At 34.6% G+C, this 24,697-nt stretch overlaps 1 protein-coding gene across 1 annotated transcript; it reads left to right on the forward strand.

The window, feature by feature from the left end:
* Window positions 1-627: 627 nt before the first annotated feature.
* Window positions 628-23,254, forward strand: LOC149797889 (von Willebrand factor A domain-containing protein 3B-like). The gene is made up of 4 exons (XM_089960173.1): window positions 628-816; window positions 11,300-11,429; window positions 17,987-18,111; window positions 23,090-23,254. The coding sequence occupies exons 1-4, from the start codon at window positions 628-630 to the stop codon at window positions 23,252-23,254; spliced, it is 609 nt and encodes a 202-aa protein (XP_089816299.1).
* The last annotated feature ends 1,443 nt before the right edge of the window (window positions 23,255-24,697 follow it).

Genomic DNA, 24,697 nt, shown 5'->3' on the forward strand with positions numbered 1-24,697 from the left:
ACATTTGTCATTTGGGTCTATCATGATTTTAACTTGTGGTAAATTACTAGATGACATTGGGGTATATCATGATTTTAACTTGTGGTAAATTAATAGATGGCAGATCATGCATGAATCATTGTCGTTATGAAATGAATTGATTTTTTTTTCAATGTTAGTAACGGAATACAGGGATTTATTAGCTAACTGACTGCCCAGGTGTCTCATGCAATCGATAATTCCAGGAACACGTGCCGGTGACTTTATCCATATTGTAGGTTTCCTTGCATCCATGCATGTTCTGCAACATCTTTCACTCATCATAAACAAATCCTCTTTTAGATATTTAATGTAAATATTTGGGCTCCAGGTTCACTTTTTTCAATGATGTTTTCAGCCCTTAGTATTTCCCTTGGCAGTTGAAAGGTGTTTTCTTTTTTGTTGTTGAGGTAATGATTGTAGTCACAAGTTTGAGCTTGTACCGTAGAATACATAACTACTGCATGTAAATGTTTTTGAATTTGTTCAGCATTGTAAGTGTAACCTTGTACTATATAGCAGGGCACATTAATGCAATAAATAGTCTGTCTCAAGGACAAAGATTATATCTGTCTTGGTGAGAACAAAATCTGACATAATTGATGGGTTATGAATAACAGTAAACGAGAACACGGTTATTTTGTGATGCCTGCAAGAAGAGTCATTAAATCCTCTGGACAACGAGCAGTTCTCGTCATTCACGATAAGGAATATGATGCTAAAGATATTCACTGGGAGGTACAAAGGAGTCCAAAACATCCAATTTATATGGTGAAGGCTGAACCAGAGAAGGTCAAGGTATGTTACAGGAACTAAAATTAAGTACATCTCGGAATATGTATGTATGTATGTATGTATGTATGTATGTAGGTAGGTAGGTAGGTATGTACAGTATGTATGTATGTATGTATGTATGTATGCATGCATGCATGCATGCATACAGGTAGGTAGGTAGGTAGGTCAGTAGTTTGGTAGGTAATTGTGTCATTTGTCCATATTTGTCTCTGCATATCAGTCATCTGATTATTAATCATCTCCATTTAACAATATATCTTTATATATTGGCATATTCATCTATCTTCATCTTTGTTAATCTGTCATTTACTTTATCACTTAATCCACTAATCAATAAAATCTTTCTTTCAATAAATTACAATATCACATGGCCTAATATTGATCTGTTTTCCATCTGTCAATATCTTCATCCGTCTTTCCGTAATGTTGCTGTGAAATAATGTTAAACATGGTGCACTCATTCAAGAAATGAAGCCCTAAATGATTCTACAACTCAAGTCAAATAACTATAGTATTCCAGTCACAAATCAGATGGCTTGCTGGAACAATGTTCTTATTCCAGTCATAGATTACATGATTTACTGGCATAATGTTCACATGTTAGAACAGTATATTTTCTATGGTTTCGGGTGGCTTGAGGTTTTGGGGTGGCTTGAGGCTGGAAGCAGGTGGGAAGGGGGTCAATCAAAGGTTGGAGATGAAACTGTATGTGTAATTTTAGTCTGTACCATTGCCGAATCCCTGTTTCATTAACATTAAAAGTGGGTTGGTATCCGGATTGTCAGTAGTGACATTTGAAAATAAATATATAGTGTGTCGGTATCCAGGTTGTCGATACAGACAGTTGAAAATAAATACATCTATTGTCATTTAGTATCCTGGTGGTCAATACTGATGCTGGGAAATAAATAAAAAGTGGGGTGGTATCCAGGTTGTCAATACTGAAATTTGAAAATAAATATATAGCGTGTTGGTATCCTGGTTGTCAATACTAACAGTTGAAAATAAATACATCTATTGTCATTTAGTATCCTGGTTGTCAATACTGTCATTTGGAAATAAATATATAGTGGGTTGGTTTCCAGGTTGTCAATATTGACATTTGAAAATAAATACATCTATACTCATCTGGTATCCTAGTTGTCAATACTAACAGTTGAAAATAAATACATCTATTGTCATTTGGTATCCTGGTTGTCATTACTGACATTTGGAAATGAATACATCTATTGTCATTTGGTATCCTGGTTGTCATTACTAACATTTGGAAATGAATACATCTATTGTCATTTGGTATCCTGGTTGCCAATACTGATATTTGGAAGTAATTACATCTCTAGTCATTTGGTATAATGGTTGCCAATACTGACATTTGGAAATAAATATAGTGTGTTGGTATCCAGGTTGTCAATACTGACATATGAAAATAAATAGTGGGTTGGTATCCAGTTGTCAATACTGACATTTGAAAATAAATAGATCTATAGGCATTTGGTATCCTGGTTGTCAATACTGACATTTACAAATAAATACATCTATTGTCATTTGGTATCCTGGTTATCAATACTGACATTTGGAAATAAATATATAGTGGGTTGGTATCCATTTTGTCAATACTGACATTTTGAAAAGAAATACATCTATAGTCATTTGGTATATTGGTTGTCAATACTGACATTTGGAAATAAATATATCTATAGCCCTTTATGCAAAAACCTGCTGCAAGAAATCTAGCCTTTTGGCTATGTATCCATTCCACCCAACTATGCAGCAACCATACCCATTTTATCCCATCTGCTATTCCACTCAACCTTTTTACTACAATTCCAAATTTATCCATTCTGCTATTCTATCCAACCTTGTAACTACTAATCAAAATAGATCCTATCTTCTATTCAACCCAGCCATGCAACTTACCTCTCTAATCTATCCCATCTGCTAATCTACACAACCTTGTGACTACAGTTCCAAATTCATCCCATCTGCCATTCAACCCAACATTGTAATTACAATGCCAAATTTATCACATCAGCTATTCCAACAGCAATGCATTTTTCCTCTCCAGTTTATGCAATCTTTATTCCACCCAACCTTGCAACTGCTTTCCCCAATTATCCCATCAACTATTGTACCCAATCTTGTAACTACCCTCCCAAGTTTATCTCGTCTGCTATTCCACCCAGCCATGCATCTTCCCTCCCCATTTTATCTCATCTGTTAGCTTGATGTATGAGTTGATCAAGACAGTGGGATTAATTCACCACATAAACCATTTTCAAACATATTTCAGTGTTCAAAGTCTGAATGGAGTAAGAGAAGCAAAGCGAGCATAATGCACACATATATAAACACTTCAATGCATGCACAGACATGATCATCTTTGGAAGAGCATTTTTATACACTTGAGAGGTAACAGTCAGTATATATTAAAGGTGCATTTTGCTTAAATTAAATAAATGCATGTTTTCTTAGTAATGAAACTACGGTCATGATTTTTTTCATTATTGTTGCATTAGCATGTATAATTTCTGTGCTAATTAAAACACACAGTCCATGATGAGTAGACAGACTATTTATGCTTTTGCTACTACAAGATCATATTCCGATCGTAACTTGCAGTACAACTTATAATTCCAATTATTCCAGATGTTTGCACATCAAATGGTCATTAAACATTCATGGTTTTGAAATGCATGTAAAATGTAATTAAACAAAAGTTAGGTCATTCATAAACCATTATTGCTTCACTTGCAGTTTTAAAAATCTATGATTCTCATGTTACATGTGTCATTATTTGTCTCTGCCTTATATGTCTATATAATTATGACCTATTCTTCAATCCATGAATTCTACATAAAGATTGAAAACCAGTTTCCATTTGGTGAAAATATCTGGTTTACTCTAGTAATATCTATTTTATATTCTTCTTTTTATAATGGAAAAAAGAAGAAAAATTTTAAAAATCAAATCACAAAAAAGATGCTAGCATTGCCAATCATCAACACACAAAGAATGATTTGTATTTCTTCCAAGATCTAAAGTATCACTGGCATTGGTCATTTCAAAAATACTGTATATACTTGCTTAAAAGTCTAGTTCAACTGTAAACTGCACAGACCCAGATCTACTGTTGCATAATGTACCAGCATTGATGTTATAGATACATTGAATGCTAGCATTGATGTTATAGATAAACTGAATGCGGGCATTGATGTTATAGATAAACTGAATGCTAGCATTGATGTTATAGAAAAATGGAATGCTAGCAATGATGTTGTAGATAAATTGAATGCTGGCATTGATGTTATAGATAAACTGAATGCTAGGATTGATGTTATAGATAAATTGAATGTTGGCATTGATGTTATAGATCAATTGAATGCTGGCATTGATGTTATATATAAATGGAATGCTGGATGTTGATGTTATAGATAAATTGAATGCTAGCATTGATGTTATAGAAAAAAGGAATGCTAGCAATGATGTTGTAGATAAATTGAATGCTGGCATTCATGTTATAGATAAACTGAATGCTAGGATTGATGTTATAGATAAATTGAATATTGGCATTGATGTTATAGATAAACTGAATGCTAGCATTGATGTTATAGATAAATTGAATGCTGGCATTCATGTTATAGATAAATTCAATGCTAGCATTGATGTTATAGATAAACTGAATGCTAGCATTGATGTTATAGATAAATTGAATGCTAGGATTGATGTTATAGATAAACTGAATGCTAGCATTGATGTTATAGATAAATTGAATGCTGGCATTGATGTTATAAACAAATAAATTGAATGTTGGCATTGATGTTATAGATAAACTGAATGCTAGCATTGATGTTATAGATAAATTGAATGCTGGCATTGATGTTATAAACAAATAAATTGAATGTTGGCATTGATGTTATAGATAAACTGAATGCTAGCATTGATGTTATAGATAAATTGAATGCTGGCATTGATGTTATAAACAAATAAATTGAATGTTGGCATTGATGTTATAGATAAATTGAATGTTGGCATTGATGTTATAGATAAACTGAATGCTAGCATTGATGTTATAGATAAATTGAATGTTGGCATTGATGTTATAGATAAATTCAATGCTAGCATTGATGTTATGAATAAACTGAATGCTGGCATTGATGTTATAGATAAATTCAATGCTAGCATTGATGTTATAGATAAACTGAATGCTAGCATTGATGTTATAGATAAATTCAATGCTAACATTGATGTTCTAGATAAATTGAATGCTAGGATTGATGTTATAGATAAACTGAATGCTAGCATTGATGTTATAGATTGAATGCTGGCATTGATGTTATAGATACATTGAATGCTAGCATTGATGTTATAGATACATTGAATGCTAGCATTGATGTTATAGATATAAACTGAATGCTGGCATTGATGTTATAGATAAATTGAATGCTGGCATTGATGTTATAGATAAATTGAATGTTGGCATTGATGTTATAGATAAACTGAATGCTAACATTGATGTTATCGATAAATTGAATGCTGGCATTGATGTTATAGATAAATTCAATGCTAGCATTGATGTTATGAATAAACTGAATGCTAGCATTGATGTTATAGATAAATTCAATGCTAGCATTGATGTTATAGATAAACTGAATGCTAGCATTGATGTTATAGATCAATTCAATGCTAACATTGATGTTATGGATAAATTGAATGCTAGGATTGATGTTATAGATAAACTGAATGCTGGCATTGATGTTATAGATAAATTGAATGCTAGCATTGATGTTATAGATACATTGAATGCTGGCATTGATGTTATAGATACATTGAATGCTAGCATTGATGTTATAGATACATTGAATGCTAGCATTGATGTTATAGATAAATTGAATGCTAGCATTGATGTTATAGATATAAATTGAATGCTGGCATTGATGTTATAGATAAATTGAATGCTGGCATTGATGTTATAGAAAAATGGAATGCTAGCATTGATGTTATAGATAAATTGAATGCTAGCATTGATGTTATAGATAAACTGAATGCGGGCATTGATGTTATAGATAAACTGAATGCGGGCATTGATGTTATAGATAAATTGAATGCTAGCAATGATGTTATAGATAAATTAATGCTAGCATTGATGTTATAGATAAATTGAATGCTGGCATTGATGTTATAGATAAATTGAATGCTGGCATTGATGTTATAGAAAAATGGAATGCTAGCATTGATGTTATAGAAAAATTGAATGCTAGCATTGATGTTATAGATAAATTGAATGCTGGCATTGATGTTATAGATAAATTGAATGCTAGCATTGATGTTATGGATAAATTGAATGCTGGTATTGATGTTATAGATAAATTGAATGCTAGCATTAATATTATAGATAAAATGAATGCTAGCATTGATGTTATAGATAGATTGAATGTTTTCATTAATGTTGCAGATAAATTGAATGCTGGCATTGATGTTATAAATGAATTGAATGCTAGCATTGATGTCATAGATAAATTATTGAATGCTGGCATTGATGTTATAGATAAACTGAATGCTATCATTGATGTTATAGATAAACTGAATGCTAGTATTAATATTATAGATAAACTGAATGCTAGCATTGATGTTATAGATAAATTGAATGCTAGGATTGATGTTATAGATAAACTGAATGCTAGCATTGATGTTATAGATAAATTGAATGCTGGCATTGATGTTATAAACAAATAAATTGAATGTTGGCATTGATGTTATAGATAAACTGAATGCTAGCATTGATGTTATAGATAAATTGAATGCTGGCATTGATGTTATAAACAAATAAATTGAATGTTGGCATTGATGTTATAGATAAACTGAATGCTAGCATTGATGTTATAGATAAATTGAATGCTGGCATTGATGTTATAAACAAATAAATTGAATGTTGGCATTGATGTTATAGATAAATTGAATGTTGGCATTGATGTTATAGATAAACTGAATGCTAGCATTGATGTTATAGATAAATTGAATGTTGGCATTGATGTTATAGATAAATTCAATGCTAGCATTGATGTTATGAATAAACTGAATGCTGGCATTGATGTTATAGATAAATTCAATGCTAGCATTGATGTTATAGATAAACTGAATGCTAGCATTGATGTTATAGATAAATTCAATGCTAACATTGATGTTCTAGATAAATTGAATGCTAGGATTGATGTTATAGATAAACTGAATGCTAGCATTGATGTTATAGATTGAATGCTGGCATTGATGTTATAGATACATTGAATGCTAGCATTGATGTTATAGATACATTGAATGCTAGCATTGATGTTATAGATATAAACTGAATGCTGGCATTGATGTTATAGATAAATTGAATGCTGGCATTGATGTTATAGATAAATTGAATGTTGGCATTGATGTTATAGATAAACTGAATGCTAACATTGATGTTATAGATAAATTGAATGCTGGCATTGATGTTATAGATAAATTCAATGCTAGCATTGATGTTATGAATAAACTGAATGCTAGCATTGATGTTATAGATAAATTCAATGCTAGCATTGATGTTATAGATAAACTGAATGCTAGCATTGATGTTATAGATCAATTCAATGCTAACATTGATGTTATGGATAAATTGAATGCTAGGATTGATGTTATAGATAAACTGAATGCTGGCATTGATGTTATAGATAAATTGAATGCTAGCATTGATGTTATAGATACATTGAATGCTGGCATTGATGTTATAGATACATTGAATGCTAGCATTGATGTTATAGATACATTGAATGCTTGCATTGATGTTATAGATAAATTGAATGCTAGCATTGATGTTATAGATATAAATTGAATGCTGGCATTGATGTTATAGATAAATTGAATGCTGGCATTGATGTTATAGAAAAATGGAATGCTAGCATTGATGTTATAGATAAATTGAATGCTAGCATTGATGTTATAGATAAACTGAATGCGGGCATTGATGTTATAGATAAATTGAATGCTAGCAATGATGTTATAGATAAATTAATGCTAGCATTGATGTTATAGATAAATTGAATGCTGGCATTGATGTTATAGATAAATTGAATGCTGGCATTGATGTTATAGAAAAATGGAATGCTAGCATTGATGTTATAGAAAAATTGAATGCTAGCATTGATGTTATAGATAAATTGAATGCTGGCATTGATGTTATAGATAAATTGAATGCTAGCATTGATGTTATGGATAAATTGAATGCTGGTATTGATGTTATAGATAAATTGAATGCTAGCATTAATATTATAGATAAAATGAATGCTAGCATTGATGTTATAGATAGATTGAATGTTTTCATTAATGTTGCAGATAAATTGAATGCTGGCATTGATGTTATAAATGAATTGAATGCTAGCATTGATGTCATAGATAAATTATTGAATGCTGGCATTGATGTTATAGATAAACTGAATGCTATCATTGATGTTATAGATAAACTGAATGCTAGTATTAATATTATAGATAAATTGAATGCTGGCATTGATGTTATAAATGAATTGAATGCTAGCATTGATGTCATAGATAAATTATTGAATGCTGGCATTGATGTTATAGATAAACTGAATGCTATCATTGATGTTATAGATAAACTGAATGCTAGTATTAATATTATAGATAAATTGAATGCTAGCATTGATGTTATATATGAATTGAATGCTAGCATTGATGTTATAGATAAATTGAATGCTGGCATTTATGTTATATATGAATTGAACGCTAGCATTGATGTTATAGATAAACTGAATGCTGGCATTGGTGTTATAGATAAATTGCATGCTGGCATTGATGTTATAGATAAACTGAATGCTGGCATTGATGTTATAGATAAATTGAATGCTAGCATTGATGTTATAGATAAATTGAATGCTGGCATTTATGTTATATATGAATTGAATGCTAGCATTTATGTTATAGATAAATTGAATGATAGCATAGATGTTTAAGATAAATGGAGCCAATAACATTGAGTCAACAATGCTATTGAGTAAACTAGTGACAAATAGCAAAATTTTGCATTTTTAAAACCTGAGAGAAAACTATTAAACACTTTATCTTATCTTACATTTTGTATAAGATTTCACCAATAAGGCACACTATATACATGACTTGTATTTGAAAAATATCCCCACATGTTTTGGGTTTGTTTAATTCTTTGGTATTTGTCCAACTTTAAGAAAATGGTGCCATGAATGTGGCCCTGAGTTCACCAAGTGAAACCCATCAAAACTGCAAGTTCTTGGGACCAAATTTAATTTTAATTTTGAGATGTTTTCACTGTGCATATTATATACTAATAGTCATTATTTATAACATCATATTTTGAATCCTATTTGGCATTGATTGAAATTCAAACACATGCCATTTAACATTACCTTATATTTCCCCCCAACTTCCCATCTCATATGCCTCTATATGATCCTTCAATGCCATATCATATTATTACCACTGTGTGTTCATAACATCATGGTATATTACCCTTTTGTGTCCATGACATCATGGCATATTGCCCTTATATAACAATCATATTCCACTTCAAGTGTTTGGACTATTAGCAGTTAAAAAATGTGCTTAGCCACTTAGAATGGAATGACTTAGATTCTGCCATTTTTCCACCCTGGTAATTTTAGTTTTCTTTGGCATGATATAATTTGTATTGCCCTTATTTTGAGGTTAAATGACGGTATGTACCCTTATGATATATGCCATTTTATTATCAAACAGCTTAACATGTACCATGGGTTCACAATTCTTAACATATGAGTTGACAATTCATAGTATATGTCATGGATTGACAATTCTTTACATATGCCACGGGTTGACAATTCATAGTATATACTATGTGTTGACCATTCTTAACATATGCCATGGGTTGACATATGCCATGGGTTGACAATTCGTAACATATGCCATGGGTTGACAATTCGAAACATGTCATGGGTTGACAATTCTTAACATATGATATGGGTTGACAATTCTTAACATATGATATGGGTTGACAATCATAACATATGCCTTGAGTTGACAGTTCATAACATATGCCATGGATTGACAATTTATACCATATGCATCAAGCTGACAATTCAAAACCGATGCCTTGGATTGACAATTCTAAATATATGCCTTGAACTGAGTATTCATAATATGCCTTGCATTTGACAATTCAAAACATATGCTTTGGGTTTGACAATTCATAGCATATGCCTCAAGCTAACAATTCAAAGCATACATCAAGTTGACAATTCATAGTATATGCCTCAAACTGACAATTCAAAGCATATATCAAGTTGACAATTCATAGCATGTGCCTCAAGCTTAAAATTCAAAGAATACATCAAGTTGACAATTCATAGCATATGCCTCAAGCTTAAAATTCAAAGAATACATCAAGTTGACAATTCATAGCATATGCCTCAAGCTTAAAATTCAAAGAATACATCAAGTTGACAATTCATAGCATATGCCAAAAGCTAACAATTCAAAGCCACGTGAAATTGACAATTCATAGCATATGCCAAAAGCTAACAATCCAAAGCATACGCCAAATTGACAATACATAGCATACATCAAGTTGACAATTTAAAGCATATGCTTTGGTTTGACAATTCATAACATATGCTTTAAGTTGACATTTCATAAGTATGCCTAAGCTTGACAGTTCATCATATAACCCCAAAAGGTCAGTAACTGTAAAATATCTCAGACGTGTCCTGCCCCTCTACCCTCCAAAGTAATACATATGTATACATTTCTGAAAGTTAATTAACACCTGCTGGTAATTTTGTAATTTTGTCTGAGTTTTTTTCAGGAGAGAGAGAGAGAGCATCAAACAAAAAAGCCATATTGTACAATATATACTAACTTATAAGTTGAGTCCAGCTGCAAACAACATAAATCACATTCTTCTGTCACATATAACACCGCCAGGTCACAGATATGTTATTTTTTTCTACTAGGATTACTCCTAACAAGCTTTAGAACTCCAGTGCATTATGCATTGGCAGATCCAGATCTATGTAGTCTGCAGTTGGACTTGACTTATAAGCAAGTACATATGGTATTTATGAGCATACAGTTATGCCTTTTCATAACCTGTATATATCTATTTATAACTGAGTAGCACCTAATTAGGCCATAAGATCAGCCATAATCAAGGTGCTACAAGTGATCTGGTCACAGATTGAAAAAAGTAACCTCATAGAAATTCATAATTGGAATTTTGAAACTGAAAGACACAAATTTTCAGAATCAGAACCCAAAATTTGCATGGATTTAATAAAGTAGAAAATAACCCGTTTGATTTGTTGTGGAACGTTTAATCTTACAAAATTTCACAGTTGGATTGTCATCTGTAAAGTTGATTTAGTATGCTACAGAAATAGTTGCACACCTAAGTATCATCTTGTGACTCTTTGTTTTGACTGAAGGACTTCATTTGCAGACAGAGAAAACTGAGAAAGTGAAGAAGAAGACTATGCCGATCTATAAGAGTTCAGACCCTTATCAGGCCTGTGTGACCAGGGGACTGAATGTCATAGCCCGCAATGAAAAGGATGGCTTGTATTATGCAGGTAAAAATACATCATTACTACCAAGCAACTAGTTATATATGTATCAAGAGGCGGGGTGGTGGGGTCTGCAAGCATTTCTCTCTTGCCAGATTTCATTTGGATTGACTATGTCTCACAGAAAGAAAACTTAATTTTTCAATATTTGCAAAGCAAAGATTTTTGCTACTTTAATTTAAATGGCATTATATTTGTGGTGTGCAACAGGCACTTCTGTTTAATGCCATGTTAGCACTGTTAATTCTATTGAACTTCACGCAGGTCTGCATGTGTGTGTGTGTGTGTGTGTGTGCACGTGTGTGTTTTTGTGTGTGTGTGTGAGAGAGAGAGAGAGAGAGGGCACATATTTACTAGTTTTGAGTAAACAAATTACCAGAAAAATCATATTTATAATTCTATTTAATATTCAGTAGCTTACACAAAATGTATATATATATATATATATATATATATATATATATATATATATATATATATATATATATACATACATACATGTATTACACTATTATTAGAGGCCAAGATTTGTTATTTTGTTATGGTATAAATGTGGCACATATAATATTATGTTGATTCTGGCCATCTAGGTCAGCATCATACTGGTAAAGCTGACCACAGTCATCATCAACATTTATATCAATGACATTATTTAAAGCGGTAAGTCAAGAATATTTCACCCTTCACCCTAATCAAAAGAACTTATTTGCAGGTAACACAACTCTGACCAACAGTGAACAAGTTCTGATAACTTCTGAAAACAGTAGACACGTTAAGAATATAATATTAATTTTTCTCAGTTAATTTTTTTTGTTGTTGCTTTGTCACACAATTTGCCACTTCAGGTCATGAAATGGTGATGCCCAATGGGGCTGACATTCCATAACCATCACCATGTCAATGTTGGACAAGTGGCACAAATTAGACCCCAGTCTGCCATCATTTAATCAGCAAATCTGGGTCTATGTTAGGAGTAATCAGAATGACATGCAATCATTTGGGACCACATTGTGTCACAGCAGATCAGGGTCTATATTGTTTGCAGTTGGACTTAACGTAATATAAGTAAATGTACAAAGTGTATTGGAAATTGTCCACTAACCTATGTGTTACTTTCAAGTACTGTGGTTTAAAGTTCTTTGGTTTAAGTGCTTGTAGAAATTGTACATGATCTAAACACACAGCTATCCAAAATGGCTGCTCCCACAAGCTTGAAAAATCAGCCTGAACTAATGTTAAGTACACTATCTGTAGCAGTTATTAAAATAGGGAAAATGAATTTTGCCAGACTAGACAATACCAGGTTCTGAAAGTGCAATGTATGAATTAAAAAATGTATACAAATAAAGAGTTATCGGCTTTTTTTACAATTTACTTCTAATTTACCTCTAAAGTCCAGAGGTTGAAAATGACCAAACAGAGCTAGCAGTTATTTGATAAGTACACATCTGGAGTATGGCCTAGTTGTATGCAATATAACCCAAACTGCACCCATTAATCATACAGCAAAAAAAAGGGAATTAAATGTTCTTTTAACAATACCTGAGATATACAAGGTCTGTTTTAAATAGCAAGTATAACCTGTGCAGAAACCCTGAAATTCTTTATCTTTAAAAATCTAACCGTATGCAAAATGCAAACCTGTAAGTGTGTCATCTTAAATGATTTTTAATTAAAAGACTATAATCTGCCATCTGCCATATGGGCAGTGGCAGATGCTTTATCTGCTCGGGAAATGGACGCACCCGCCCATCCACGAGTCTCCTGCTGCCTTGCAGGTCGGCTTTGGTTAGCCAAAGGCTAAGGGAGTAAACCCTAAAAGAAAATCCGGAGTGGAGACCCTAAGGCAGCTGGGCGATGTACTACATCCCCTTCTGGCAACGCCTTGGTCTGGAGAGGGATGGGCTCCGCCAGACGAATTTTGCCCAAGACACACTGATAATGCTTGAGAAATCTGAGCTTACAATACCGGATCGGTCGTCGCCCGGGTCAACAAGGACCGCGCATGCCGTTGTCCACCAGGACGGAGGTGACAAGTGTGCTACTGGTACTATACATACAATCAGAGCGAGAGACAACACTGCCATTGCCACCTGGAACATTAGAACTCTGGCGCATATTGGAAGACTCCAAGAGTTGACACATGAGCTGGAACACTACACACATGGCACATTCTGGGACTCTGTGAAGTTAGACGGAAATCCCTAGGAGAACACCAAACTGAAGATTGGCATATATTATACTGTAGTGGAGAGTGTGACAAGTCCATAAATGCAGTAGGCTTCCTTGTAAACAAAGCCATCAAGGCATCTGTGCTTGAATGCTGCCCAATATCTAGCAGAATCATTTCCATTCGATTGAAAGCATCTCCCTTTAACATCACAATTATTCAAGTCTATGCTCCAACTACCGATCATGATGATGAAGAAATAGAGGAGTTTTACAACAAACTACAGGGTATTCTAAACATGGTCAGTAAGAAAGATATCCTCATTGTCCAAGGAGACTGGAATGCCAAAGTTGGCAAAGATGCTCTAAAAGACTGGGGAGTACATTGTGGGCCTTCTTGCAATGAGCTTACTAATGAAAGAGGGAGACGGCTGCTCGAGTTCGCAAGCTACAACAACTTGGTACTAGCCAACACCCTGGGTCAACATAAAGCTTCACGATGCTGGACATGGCACTCACCAAATGGAACCCATCACAACCAGATCGACTACATACTGGTTCAAAACCGTTACCGATCTGGCATCAATAGAGCAAAAACAAGGACATTCCCAGGTGCTGATGTTGGGAGTGATCACGACCTCGTGATTATGAACTTCCAAGTGAGGCTGAAGAAAATTAACAAGCCAAAGAACATCAGGCTCAAATTCAACCTTGAACAACTGAAGGACCCTAACATCTGCAAGTCATTCCAAGCCACAATTGGAGGAAAATTTGCTCCACTCCTTGTGATGGATGGTGATGTCAATGAGATGACAGACACCTTCAACACAGCCATTACAGCAACTGCCAAGGACATCATTGGCCTCCATCGACCGACGAAAAAACCCTGGGTTACAGAAGAGATTCTGAAGTTGTGTGATGCCCGAAGAGAACTAAAAAACACCAGACACACAACAGGGGCATTGAAGTACCGAGAAATAAACAAGAATATCGGAAAAACTTGAGCAAAGCAAAAGAAAATTGGATTGGACAAAAGTGCACAGAAATGGAGAACAGTCTGATAAAGAATAACAACAAAAAGGCATTCCAAATTGTGAAAGACCTCACCAGACAGAAACAACCAAGAGTCAGTACCATTCAAGACAAAATTGGAAAATGCCTCACAGAAGCGAGTAACATTACAGAAAGATGGGCTGAGTATTGCAAAGAACTCTACAACCATCATTCCACAGGAGACCCAGAGGTGCTTGAAGTTCCAAACTCCACAAATGATGATGACTTCCCCATTCTCAAAGAAGAGGTGGAGTCAGCAATAAGAACACTGAAGAATGGGAAGGCAGCTGGAGTAGACAACATCCCAGCTGAACTTATCAAGAATGGGGAAGAATCAGTGAAAGAGCGACTAACAAAAATCTGCAACAAGATCTGGCAGACAGGTGAATGGCCAACACAATGGACCCAGTCACTGATTATAACACTTCCCAAAAAAGGCAATCTCCAGCTATGCCAAAATTACAGAACTATCAGTTTGATCAGCCATGCTACTAAGGTAATGCTGAAGATCATCTTGAACAGACTGAAACCACAAGCAGAAGAAATAATCGCTGAAGAACAGGCCGGGTTCCGGAGTGGAAGAAGCACGACAAAACAAATATTCAATCTCAGGGTTCTGTGTGAAAAGTACTCGCAACACCAACAAGACATCAATCATGTGTTCGTCGATTTCAAAAAGGTCTTTGACAGAGTGTGGCATGAGGCATTGTGGGCCACAATGAAGAAGTATAACATGGGTCAAAAGTTAATCAATACCATCAAGCAGCTGTACGCCAAGGCTACCAGTGCATTAATTGCCCAAGGTGCTGTGGGGGACTGGTTCCAGACAACAGTGGGAGTGCGTCAAGGCTGTCTCCTGTCACCCACGCTTTTCAACATCTACTTAGAGTGCATCATGAGCGAAGCCCTGGAAAACCACTGTGGGACAGTCAGCATTGGAGGGCGTAACATCACCAACCTCAGCTTTGCAGATGACATTGATGGACTGGCAGGCAGTGAAGACGAGCTAGCCACCTTAGTGAGGAACCTGGATGAAACATAGTCCAGATTTGACATGGAGATAAGCGCTGAGAAGACAAAACTGATGACAAATAGTGGCAAACAAATCTCAGCCAAGATTGAAGTCAGAGGACATGAATTGGAAACAGTGAGCCAGTTCAAATATCTTGGTTCCATAATCACTGAAGAGGGATAAAGAGCAGAAATTTTGTCAAGAGCAGCACAAACAATGGCAGCTATGTCAAAGCTAAGACCCATCTGGAGAGACAAGAATGTCTGTCTGAAAACTAAAATCAGACTATTGCGAGCTCTAGTCATCTCAGTCTTTTTGTACTCATGTGAGGCATGGACCCTGACAGCAGAATTACAACGAAGAATCCAGTCACTTGAAATGAGATGCTACAGAACCATCCTTGGCATCTCTTACATGGACCACATCACAAATGAAGAAGTGCGTAACACCATCAGGCGCGAAGTGGGCCAATATGAGGACCTCCTTACCAACGTCAAAAAGAGAAAACTGAAATGGTATGGCCATGTCACTAGAGCCAACAGTCTATCCACAACAGTCCTGCAGGGCAGTGTCCAGGGTGGCAGAAGGAGAGGTAGACAGAGAAAAAAGTGGACTGACAACATCACAGAATGGACAAGGAAAAGTTTTGCATAGACACAGGTATTGGCACATGATCGAGACAAGTGGAGGGAGCTGGTCAGATGTTCAGCAGCACAGTGCCTCAATGACCACACTAGGTCATGAGGCTGATGATGATGATGAATCTGCCACCTTAATTGATTTTTAATTAAATGTAAGCTATGTTGCCATCTTACAGATGACATTGTAATACAGCCTATACATGGATCATTTATTCCACAAAAAATTGAATCATGTCAAGAAGCATATCTTTCATAAAAAGATAACACACACACACACACACACACACACACACACACACACACACATATATATATATTTATTTTGTATTTGTATTTTGTAACCTGTGTCACGAATTTATTGTTATTCTCAATAAGAATGCAATAGCCCCAAAAATGTAGGACTCCTGTTTATAGTGGAGATAGATAAGTCTGGATGTATTTCTTGTTACAGGTTGAAATTTATATATATTACTGACTCCCTGTGCCCTTGAATCTTTCTGTCTTTCTCTGTCACTGTGTACATCTCTGTCCCGTGCTATCTGTCTGTCTGTCTTTTCAGAGTGAGCTAATATTGTAGCCTCAGCCACTTTGTTTTGATGAAACATTATTTTTACCCATGCAGTCAAATTCTGGTGTGTAATAGTGAAATAATTACATGATTCATGTTCCATATTAGATGGATTTAGAGTTTACTAGTACATGTATATGTAGGTTTAACATTTATGTAAACTGCAAATGTACACGGTGTGTCAACTGATTTAGAAAATTTTATTACATATGCCATACTACCATATTTGTAAAGCAACTAGCTGTCAAACATCATACTTACTGGTTGTATGGAAGGAGAGAGAGAAATGAAGAGTTGAATGTGTTATAAACAATTTGTTAAAATCAACAGGGAATGACTCTTTTTGGAAATGCTTGCCTAGAAACACAACATTTGTAGTACTGTGGCTGTAACCATACTTAATAGCAAATATGTCCTATTTTGGAACGAATGAATGCACGAATGAATGAATGAATGAATGAATGAATGAATGAATGAAATAGGAAAGAAAAGAAAGAAAATTAGTGGTTAGTGAAGAGGTAATGAGAATTGATAAACAGGGAGTAGGAGGGATGGAGACCAAGTTCAGAGAAAATATTTTGTAACAGTGTAAATCTTGAATCATAGAATTTCATTGCATGAAAATAACAGAACCATGGCAGCTGGTTGGAGCATTCTGTGACTCAAGCAAACAGGACTTGATGTCTTTAAAAGCTGCAGCAATTAAAATTAGATATTAGACTGTCTCTAAAAAGCAATAATAAATAATAATAATAATAACCATCATCATCATAATCATCGTCATAATAATCCAGCTGACCATTGTATGAACATACAGTGATAGACACCATCACTTGACATATAAAAAACCACATTAATATTTACTGCAGATGACATAAAGGGACCTTTTTGTGTGGTGGAATTTCAACTGATTTTATAGTATCCTTCTTATCATAAAGTTGATGTAAGTTACTTTATAAATTTTTTACATGTATGTATAGCCAAGCTCTCATCAGATAATCAGCTTGTAATTATTTTGAACTGAATGCTCTGGGAGTACACAAATTAATGGAATCACTGTGATTTACCCATACAAGATGGTGCTAAACTTTTTTCTATCTAATACTTCTTTTTCTTTCAGGGCATGTCCTTGTCACTTTGAGTAGAAAATTTGCAGTGGTTGTGTTTGACAACAATAAGCAGCAGGAGACCATGACAAAATTGATTATTCCAATGGGAGGTTCTGTCCCTAGACCAGAACTGGGGGTAAGAACATATTATTTTTCACTCTCTTTATAAAAATGTTTCCTGGATATAAGTCCAGAACTCCCATTCTCCTATCTACCTGGAGGCAAAATATGTCCCCATTCTATATATACATACAATTATATATATATATATATATATATATATATATATATATATATATATATATATATATATATATATATATATGCAATAAACTGACAATGAACAGTGCCAAGCTAGAATCTAACTAGCCTGAGTGCATTTGACTCAAATCAAAAGTGCTCAGGCTAGCTAGATACTAGTTTCACACTGTTCCTTGTCAGTTTATTACATTTATCTTAATCAATGCCTGACACACATGATCCCTTCCTGGATCCAGTGCACTTGAAAGGATTGTTATTCGCCATATGATTTGTATTGCAATTTTACAGAGATTCATGCAAAACTACATGACCAGTTGTATTCACAAGACTTCATCTTTCATTGCATTCAGCTGTAGGATATAAAGGGCAATAACTCTAACAAAATTTATTAGCCCCCAAGTGGTTATTGTTATTGTGGGGTTTAATTCCATTTATCAGCACATGATAGGTTATGCATGGCAGCCAGTAATAATGGTGGAGGAAGAACCCGGGGAAACCCCGGGAAGAACCATCAACCCATGAGAACCTACTCGCAAGCTTTCTCACATAACCCACGAGAACCTACTCGCAAGCTTTCTCACATACCCACATTGGCCAAATCCTAGACTCAAACCCACACAGAGGTGTGATGGCAGTGAACCGTAACGGAGAGCGCTTTAGACCACTTGGCCATTCGCCCACCCCCCCAGTGGTTCATTGATATGTGCATCTGAAAATGATGACCATGACATGTACAGATCAGCTTCATTGACTTTCAATGAAAATAGTGGCACTAGTTTTGTTTTGCAAGATCTTATCGTGCACTACATCAGGCTCCAAATAAAGGGCAAAAACTCCAAATACAATTGCTAAAGTGATTTGTTGCTATTTATATCTTTAATGATGATCATAACATTTCCCAAGTTTAATAAAAACTGACTAAAATACTTTTTGTTGTCAGAAGGTTCTAACATGCGCTGCATATTGCTGCATGTAAAAAAGGGCAATAGGAAAAATAAGCAGGATTTGTCAGTATTTTCAGATGGTGACCATAACATTAAGCAAGTTTCATGGCTAAAAGGTACTGGACTTATGTGATTGTTTCATACACTTCATTAAACTACTGGACAAAAGGGCAATAACTCTTGAAAAAAATTGCATGAACTTGTCAATATATGCATTTTCTGGGATAATCATAATATTTTCAGGTTTCATGGTAATCCATCAAAAACTAAGGGCCATCTGTGCTGGATCAAATAGACAGACAGACATTAGGATTACTATGTACCTTTATAAAGGCAAGGATGTAAACTAACTGCATTTAACTCCAGTTTTCTGTTTTGGGCAACATAAATCTGTATTGGCAATTTGGGCTATCAAATGGCTATCAGGGCTATCTGATGTTTGAAAACAACAAAAAGAGAAGGAAAAGAAAAGAAAAGGATTCAGAAAACACTTTGAAAATATGCAAGAAAATTATATTGTAAAAATTGGAACGTAAACCACAGTTTGTACCAGTTTTTTCCATTTAAAAACGCATCGAAGTTATATAATTTTGCATATTAAAAAATAAAGCAGACCATATAACTATATTATGTGCCTTGCATGATCTCATTATTTACATTCAGTTTTCTCACGAAGATTATTTGGTCAGGGTTCTTTAAGGGTACATGGTTGAAGCGGGTCATGTATAATCACTGAAAATGAAAGAAAAAGACCAAAAATTAAATATAAAAATTGCTTGCAACTGAAAATGATCTTAAAGTAAATGCAAATTAATTCGAGTGGAGATAAATAAATATATATATAAGATAAGATGTGTACAATTCATTTGTACTGGTATACTGATAAACTGTGCTTTTTTTAAGGTAGTATGTTTTGTGGTAATTTTTCACTGTATTGGTAGTTTCCATCAGTAAGGTTTTATAGAAATTCCTGAAGAATCTTGTGTCATCTTTTATGATATTAATAGCGTGTTTTCATTATTTAATGACACAGTAGTTTGACAAATTTAACTTCTTTTTTTACAAAACCTGTTGTATCTGTCAAAATTAATGATGACAAATATAATTCTAGGTACGATCCATTAATCACATCTTTGACACTTGTCATATGTGCCAGAAAGGTGGCCAAATACATTTTGAAACATGTTAGGGCAAACTCTAACTTTAAGAAAAATTTCAAATTAAAAAACAGAGAAATAAAAGAAAAAACAACACATGTCATGTTTGAGTTATATTATATGTATTCCTTCATAAGACTGTGAATGATCGTACGATTTTCAGGAGAAATCTTATTTTTCTGTCAGAACTATATGTAATTACTCAGGTCAACTAAATATTTTCTTGCTTTTGAGTAATCATATTTAATGTTTACTAGTCTTTTCTGATAAATATCTTCCCTGTGTGTTGGCTTCCCACTCAAAGTTTCTGTGCCTATTATATCAGAATATAGTAGCTAGTGAACTGTTGGCTTCAGTATCAATGCTTAATATTTTTATCAATAGGCTGTCTTTGTCAGCACTATGTCTTTCACAGTATCAACTATAGTGTAAGCTTAATGTGTGTGTGTGTGTGTGTGTGTGATTTGGATCTTTAATGTAGTTTTAACAATTTTTCAGTTATATCACTACAATGTCTGCAGTGTGACAGTTTATAGTGATGTCTAGCACTGGGACATCATGCTGCAGATATGTAGCATGGTGTCTCACCCAATCACATTATCCTAACACTAAACTCTTAATGCTGAGTGCCAAGTGAGGCAGCTGTTATTAACATTTTTGTAAGTCTTTGGTATGACTCGGCCAGGGATCAAACCCATGACCTCCCACATCCGAGGTGGACGCTCTAACCACTAGGCCACCGGAGCAGTCTGTAAGCTTAATCATGGTACCTGGCTCTTATACATAACAATTTAGTGTTCAGTATACAGATGCTCTAATCGGAAATTATGAGTGTGATGTAGTTTTTTAGTCCAATAAACAACCCATGTATGCTCAGAAACCAGATTTCATTCATGTTTTTGGTATAAAATTTCTTCTCATCTAGAAGGTAAAATTTATTTTTGATCAGTGCAGATTTCTGTTTCCAAATCACTTTGGATATTAAAAGCCCCACACCCAAATATTAAATCTTATCCATTTCATAAAGGCCTCAATGGATACCTCCCTCGTGAAGAGTAAATTCAGTCAATGAAATCAGAGTCTCCTGTCATGTTGCATGTCCCTCTATACCCACATTCCCAAAGATGGAGGTTGTAGCTGCCATCGGAACACCTCATGTCACCATCTAAAGCTGATTATCACTAGGAATGCCCATACTCAGATTCATGCGTTACACTGGAGCCATTCAAAAGACACATTTTACCGTCTTTTAACACCAAAAGCCTTGAAGAATCTTAATAATTACAACACATTAATATTCCAGATTTAACAGAAACATGATTTACTCATAAAATCTGAATAAAACTCTTCTGTACTGGTCACATTGGTAAGGATAATGAAAGGGCATATAAAGCAGCCAAAGCTACCCAGCAGCCACCTATTTTGGAATGGAATATTCATAGTTACTATAAATATTATAGAAATTACCATGTTTTATAGAAAATAATGTTGAATGAAAGCTGTACAAAAAAAGAAAGATTGAGAACATTTCACTGGAGAGGGGCAATCTCTCTGCAGAGTAAATTGCCGAGATGAAGCAGTATTGTAATGGATGGGTTAAGGACAAGCATATCTGCATGACTTATCAAGGTTGCATGCTGATGAGACCGTATACCTTGCCAGTGTCTATAGATGGTTGAACACATTTGTTTGGTCATGTTTATTGACTTCCACCCTGTGAGACATAAATTGTTTATGTGAACTCTCTTAAGAACTTGTATTATGCTGTAGAGCAACAAAAAGTCTGTTTTTACAAGAATATGGTTATGTAATGCATTTTGAGTCTTTATTTTAACTTAATTACTTATATTATATACTTGTCTAAAATTTTAACATTTTTACCTTTTATTTTAAGTTTGGTAGGACTGTATTTTTATGTTTTTTGAAAGTATCGGCCTTCCTAAAATTGTTTCTTACATTATTTATCACTACAGTTTTAGATATTATTTGATTTAATTGGAACATTATAGCCAATATTGTTCTGAGATGCAGTTAATGCTGCCCTTACTTACAATTCATGGCAACCATTTTTACAAGTTGTCCCAAATTACATATATATAAAATTATGTAACAAATGACACAGGTTTCAGTTTTAGCCTTCTTTTGGTTTTAAGTAATTGAATACAGGGGTGATAATAAACTCCATGTAAATTGATAGCATTCAAAAGTGCAAACTGGTTTGAATACAAAAAGAATGCACCTTATTGAGTCTGTGCATGTAATAGTTGTTCTATGATATATATATACCATATACACTGACTTATAAGTTCAGTCTGTCTCCAAACAGTGCAGACCCATATATGCCATTGCTTGATGTAATGTCAGATCAGGGTCTCTATTGTTTGTTCTACTGATTATTCCTAACAGTATAGACCCAGATCTTTCAGCACATGATGCAGCAGCAGATCTGGGTCTGTGCTGTATGCAGTAGGATCAGTCTTATATATGGTACTTTGTGGTTTGTTGTTGTCTTTTGGTGTGTACATAACTTTACAGAACAGAGATAAATGTGTTTATCTCAGCAAGAACAATCGTATCTCCTTGTAAGAAAACTTTTTGTCTTTAGTGAAGTCAAATTTAAATACAACTGAATATAAAGGAATGTCAAAGATAAATGGATCAAGAAAATAGAATAAGATTATATAGGTGTTTTCACATATCTGAAAGAATTTCATGTATATTTTGATTTATAGCTTTGTCCATATTTTTTCAGATTGGTGACTTTGTTCTTGTGAGAGTTCTCAGTGTGGATGCAGAAAAGGAATGTTATGTTCCTGGAAGAGTGCGGCATCTGCCAAAGAGACTTGGGGACCAGATGAAGTTTTACACCATAATTATGTACAATGGGCAGGAGGTTACACAGTTTTCTTTGACCTAATTGTCTTATGGTAACACCTGTTATAGGATCTAATTAATATTATAGCAAACTGTTCCTATTAATCATTGGGTTAATCCAGCTATTCTGATTAGTCATTGGCTAAATCCAACTGTTCCTATTAGTCATTGGTTTAATCCAACTGTTCACATTAGTCATTGAGTTAATCCAATTGTTCCCATCAGTCATTGGGTTAATCCTGCTGTTCCCATTAGTCATTGGGTTAATCCAACTGTTCCCTTTAAGCCATTGGGTTAATCCAGCTGTTCCAGTTTGTCATTGGGTTAATCCAGCTCCTTCTACTTGTCATTGGATTATTCCAACTGTTCCCATTAGTAATTGGGTTAATCTAGCTTTTCCCATTAGCCCTTGGGTTAATCCAATTGTTCCCATTAGTCATAGGGTTAATCCTGCTGTTCCTATTTGTCATTGGGTTAATCCAGCTGTTCCTATTTGTCTTTGGGTTAATCTGACTGTTCACATTAGTCATTGATTTAATCCAGCTGATTATCCCATAAGCCATTGGGTAAATCCAGCTCTTCCTATATGTCAATCGGTTAATCCAGCTGTTTCCATTAGTCACTGGGTTAATCCAACTGTTCTCATCAGTCTTTGGTTTAATCCAGATGTTCCTATTAGTCATTTGGTTAATCCTGCTGTTCTCATTTCTGATTGTGTTAATTCAGGTGTTCCAATTTGTCACTGGGTTAATCAGTCTGTTCCCATTAGTCATTGGGTTAATCCAACTGTTCCCATAAGCCATTGGGTTAATCCAGCTCTTCCTATTAGTCATTGGGTTAATCCAGCTGTTCCAATTTGTCATTGGGTTAATCCATCTCCTTCTACTTGTCATTGGATTAATCCAACTGTTCCCATTAGTAATTGGGTTGATCTTGCTTTTCCCATTAGTCATTGGGTTGATCAAGCTGTTTGCATTAGTCATTGTGTTTATCCAGCTGTTTGCATTAATCATTGCATTAATCCAGCTGTTTGCATTAGTCATCGCGTTAATCCAGCTCTTCCTATTTCTCATTGGGGTAATCCTTGACCAGCTCCTCCTATTTGCCATTGGGTTAAACCAACTGTTCCTGTTAGTGATTGGGTTAATCCAGATGTTCTCGTTAGTCATTGGGTTGATCAAGCTGTTTGCATTAGTCATTGTGTTTATCCAGCTGTTTGCATTAGTCATCACGTTAATCCAGCTGTTTGCATTAGTTATTGGGTTAATACAGCTTTTCCCATTAGTTATTGGATTAATCAACTGTTTGCATTAGTCATTGGGTTAATGAGCTTTTCCCATTAGTCATTGGGTTAACCCAGCTGTTCCTATTTTTCATTGGGGAAATCAAACTGTTGGATAAATGACTGAGATTCGGAATATACAACCAGCAATAAATTCTTATTGCAGTCAAATCTCATCTATCTAATATAAACTAGTAAGAAGAA

The sequence above is a fragment of the Sinohyriopsis cumingii genome, chromosome 6 (genome assembly GCF_028554795.1).
Source record: "Sinohyriopsis cumingii isolate HCF-2022 chromosome 6, ASM2855479v2, whole genome shotgun sequence".
NCBI classification, from domain to species: Eukaryota; Metazoa; Mollusca; class Bivalvia; order Unionida; family Unionidae; genus Sinohyriopsis; species Sinohyriopsis cumingii.